The sequence below is a fragment of the Colobus angolensis genome, unplaced genomic scaffold (genome assembly GCF_000951035.1).
Source record: "Colobus angolensis palliatus isolate OR3802 unplaced genomic scaffold, Cang.pa_1.0 Scaffold33, whole genome shotgun sequence".
Taxonomy (NCBI): Eukaryota; Metazoa; Chordata; class Mammalia; order Primates; family Cercopithecidae; genus Colobus; species Colobus angolensis.
This window is the reverse complement of record NW_012116599.1, coordinates 2,386,355-2,390,107: the sequence shown is the minus strand read 5'-3', so window position 1 is coordinate 2,390,107 and position 3,753 is coordinate 2,386,355. Positions and strand designations below refer to the sequence as shown.

The window sequence follows — 3,753 nt, the reverse complement described above, 5'->3', positions numbered from 1 at the left end:
CTCGATCTCCTGACCTCGTGATCCGCCCGTCTCGGCCTCCCAAAGTGCTGGGATTACAGGCTTGAGCCACCGCGCCCGGCCAGAAACATCTTTGAAACAAGAAAAATAAACGCATAAATGCATTCATATAGTTCGAGATAAAACACGTCTATTACAAAGGACAAAAATGAGCACTTATGGGTGTTTACATTCTAAAGGAAGAAAGTGAAGCACTAATTTTAAAGTGATTCTAATTTTAAAGTTTAATACTTTAAAAATTAATGCTCTGTGGTTAAGTTTATTACCTTCCTCCCAGTTTTTTAATTTGATTTCACAGCAAACTAATGGTGCTCCCACTCTGCCAGTATTGTAGTCCCACACTAGGAATTAAATGAAAAAAAAGGTATTTGAGAACAGTAGATAATACATTGCTTCATTTTTCTAAATTACCAAAAATGACTGTTTATCCCAAGGCTGAGATATCCCCAGAGAATCTTTAAAAGCAGAAGTCACATATTGGTGAAGCACAGGCCGTGAGGCCTGCAGAGTCGTATTTTTTGGCCTACATTGAGGATTTTTTTTTTTTAATTAGTTATTGCCATTCTTAAAAATCAGGAAATTTTAGATGTAAGTGTGGAATCACCAGCAACAATGGGCCCACATTTCGGGAACAGCAGAACTGACAGCCTCTGTTAGATAGGGCATGCCTGCTCCTGTTCCCCCAGAATCAATCCTTACCCATCACATTGTCTTACATTAGGGCCCACTTGACTCATTTAAGTAGGTAGCTGCCTGGTTCATGAGTTTGAAGTCCCTGTCCTAAAGGATGATGAAAGCAATGGTTTACATCTATTTTACTTTCTTATTAGGCCTCACAGACGTGCAGTACAAAACACCTCTCTAATCTTTTCCCATGTAATGTATCACCATTTCAAAGTGAGACCTCTGCAGGGTTCCATCAGCTTATGCTATCATACCCTGTTTAAAATTAATACAGCAATAGCTCAAGAGCCAGGCTGAAGAAAAAGACTGGTAGCTTTCAAGGATGTGAGGAAAGAACCCTCTACTATTATGAATTACTACTGCATTATGTTTCCTCTTCAAAGACCAAATATCAGAAATGAAAGGCTGATATTTAACACTTTAAAGACTTTTATTTACAACATAAATTGTTACTGATTAATCATTCAATTTGAATCCTAAAAATAGAAGAAATTAAGGATCCTCAGAAGAAATCCTATAAGCATGTATTTGAAGATTGCTTATTTCCTACAAAACATGACTTAGAAGTAGCTTCCAAAAATACATAAAACACTGAAAACATAACCGAAAAACAGAAAAATGAAGTAATCCATGAAAATGGTATACAGAGGCACTCAAAATAAATAGGGAAAAATCAGTTATGAGGTTTTGTATCTATCCATATATAGCAAATACAAAGTAGGAGAAGCATAGCTGTATCTTGTACTGGAAAGCAAAATAACTTTCTCCCATAAAAGGGACACAAGAGGACCTATGCGATTCATCTCAGAACTGCTAATTAGTTGGTAGATCTCCTCCTCAACCACAACCACATGATAAACTCTGGTAATAATATTCCCTAGACCTGAACCTAGCTCCTTTCTAACACTTACAGAAATCCTCATAAACATTTCTGAACCTGAGCCTTAATATACTTACTACACAAATACACAAAAGCACCTTAATTTTCCTACATAAAAATTTAATCACTGATGTGAGAAAATAAATGTACACAAAACAGTCAATGTTTGTTACTAAAGTTTCTTTTCCAGAATGCTAAGTGGTTTTTAATATTACATATCAGAGTTTGATATAAAAACTTCTCTAGATGAATTATTTACTCTAGATGCAGCTAACACATTCTAAAAATTGGTATCAATGATCATAGTACTTGGGATTTACCATTATTCTGCCTCACAAACACCTTACTACTCTTCTCCTATATATTTGCAGAAAGTATCCCATACCCCCAACAAAATGTCTGGCATCACACTCCAGCCTCTGATCATGGAGAACACTACCTTCTGTAATTGTTCCGGCCCCAGCAGATTCAGTGAGTCCGTATCCCTGACCAACAGGACAGCAGAAACAGATGTTCATGAACCGCTGCGTGGTTGCAGAAAGCGGAGCGCCACCACACAACAGGAGACGAATATTTCCCCCTAGCAAGCTTCGAACTTTCCGGAAAACAAAGCTAAAGAAAAAAATTAGAGAACCACGGGATTTTAAAACTGAATGGGATTTTCCAAATCACTGAAACTAATCCCCCCGTTTCGATATGAGAGGTTTTGAGATGAAGTGACTTATCCAAGGTCACACAGCCAACGTGGACATTCTCTTGAGCCCCAAATCTTAATTTTTTGAAGTTCAAAAAGGTAAAGAATTTATGATTTCCTCTTAAGAGCTTTTCAGTTAATATCAAAATTTGAATTGTCAGGTTTAGTTTTATATAGTGACAGGAAAACCCTTGCTTATAGCCACTTTTATATTATTAGTTACATAAAATATTTATCATATATCAATACTGAACAATCCTATCATCTTTATGAAATACATTAAAATCAAATTAATTTTTGCTTTAATGTACTTTATTAGAAATGTGTATAATTTGTATACAACAATCTGTTTTTAAAGTTTCACTAATTCAAGCTTTGAAGTGTTTATTGTTAAAAATAATCTAGTAAATTATCTGTGAAGCATCAAAAAAAGGAAACCAGTTCAACATCTAATTGATGTTTCTGAAAACACACTAATAAAAAGATTGCATGCTGCCTTGATCAAAAAGGAGAGGTAGTATCCTTTGGATACCAAAATCCTCAGATGTATAAGTCCCTTATATAAAATGGCATAGTATTTGCATAAAGCCTACACACATCCTCCAAAATACTTTAAATTATCTCTAGATTACCTACAATACCTAACACAATATAAATTCTATGTAAATAGTTGTTATACTGTATTATTTGTCTTTTTCATTGTTGTATTGTCATAGTCTATTGTTTTTCTCCCCAGAATATTTTTGATCCATGGTTGGTTGAATCTAAAGATGTGGAACCTGTCGATACAGAGGGCCGACATTATAACTCACTGAAGAAATAAGTAAAGTAAGGCAGGATAAAAACTTACAAAGTTCTAAATTATGTGAAGCATCTGAAACTATATTAATATTCCCATAAAAAATACTTTGAATGTAATACTTCCATTTTCTAACTTCTAAGCTATTTTATGATAAAATCATAAATCTATGTACTCTGTTAACACTACACAAATACAGGTTGAAACAAAACTGATCATTTAAAACTTTAAATACAAAACATTTAATTATATTCATACTGAAATAAATATAAAAGCAAAAGAGAAACTATTTCTCAAAATAATTAAAACTACCTAAGTGTTCACAGAAAATATAAACACACAAATAGCAAAATCTTAAGTGAAAACACACTTATAATGACAATGCAGGTTTTTTTAAACTGCTCATACTGTTATACAGGTTTTTGGTTTGCTTGTTTTTTAAAGAGACAGAGTCTCACTTTTACCCAGGGTGGTGTGCAGTGGTGTAGTCATTGCTCCTAGGCCCAAATGATCCTCCCACTTCAGTCCCTGAAGTAACTGGGATTACAGATATGTGACACCATGCCCAGCTAAGCAGAGAAGGAGTCTTGCTATGTTGCCCAGGCTGGTCTTGAACTCCTGGCCTCAAGCAATCCTCCCACGTCAAGACGGATTTCTTTTTTTTTTTTTTTTTTTTTT

At 34.7% G+C, this 3,753-nt stretch overlaps 1 protein-coding gene across 1 annotated transcript in view; it reads right to left on the bottom strand.

Moving 5' to 3' along the window:
- ACSL3 (acyl-CoA synthetase long-chain family member 3) overlaps positions 1–3,753 on the bottom strand; it is an 81,362-nt gene that overhangs the window by 15,560 nt on the left and 62,049 nt on the right. The window contains exons 12-13 of the mRNA XM_011951910.1: positions 2,022–2,194; positions 285–359 (exon numbers count right to left, since the gene is read on the bottom strand). Coding sequence (XP_011807300.1) covers positions 285–359; positions 2,022–2,194 — 248 coding nt within the window. The remainder of the gene's footprint in view (positions 1–284; positions 360–2,021; positions 2,195–3,753) is intronic.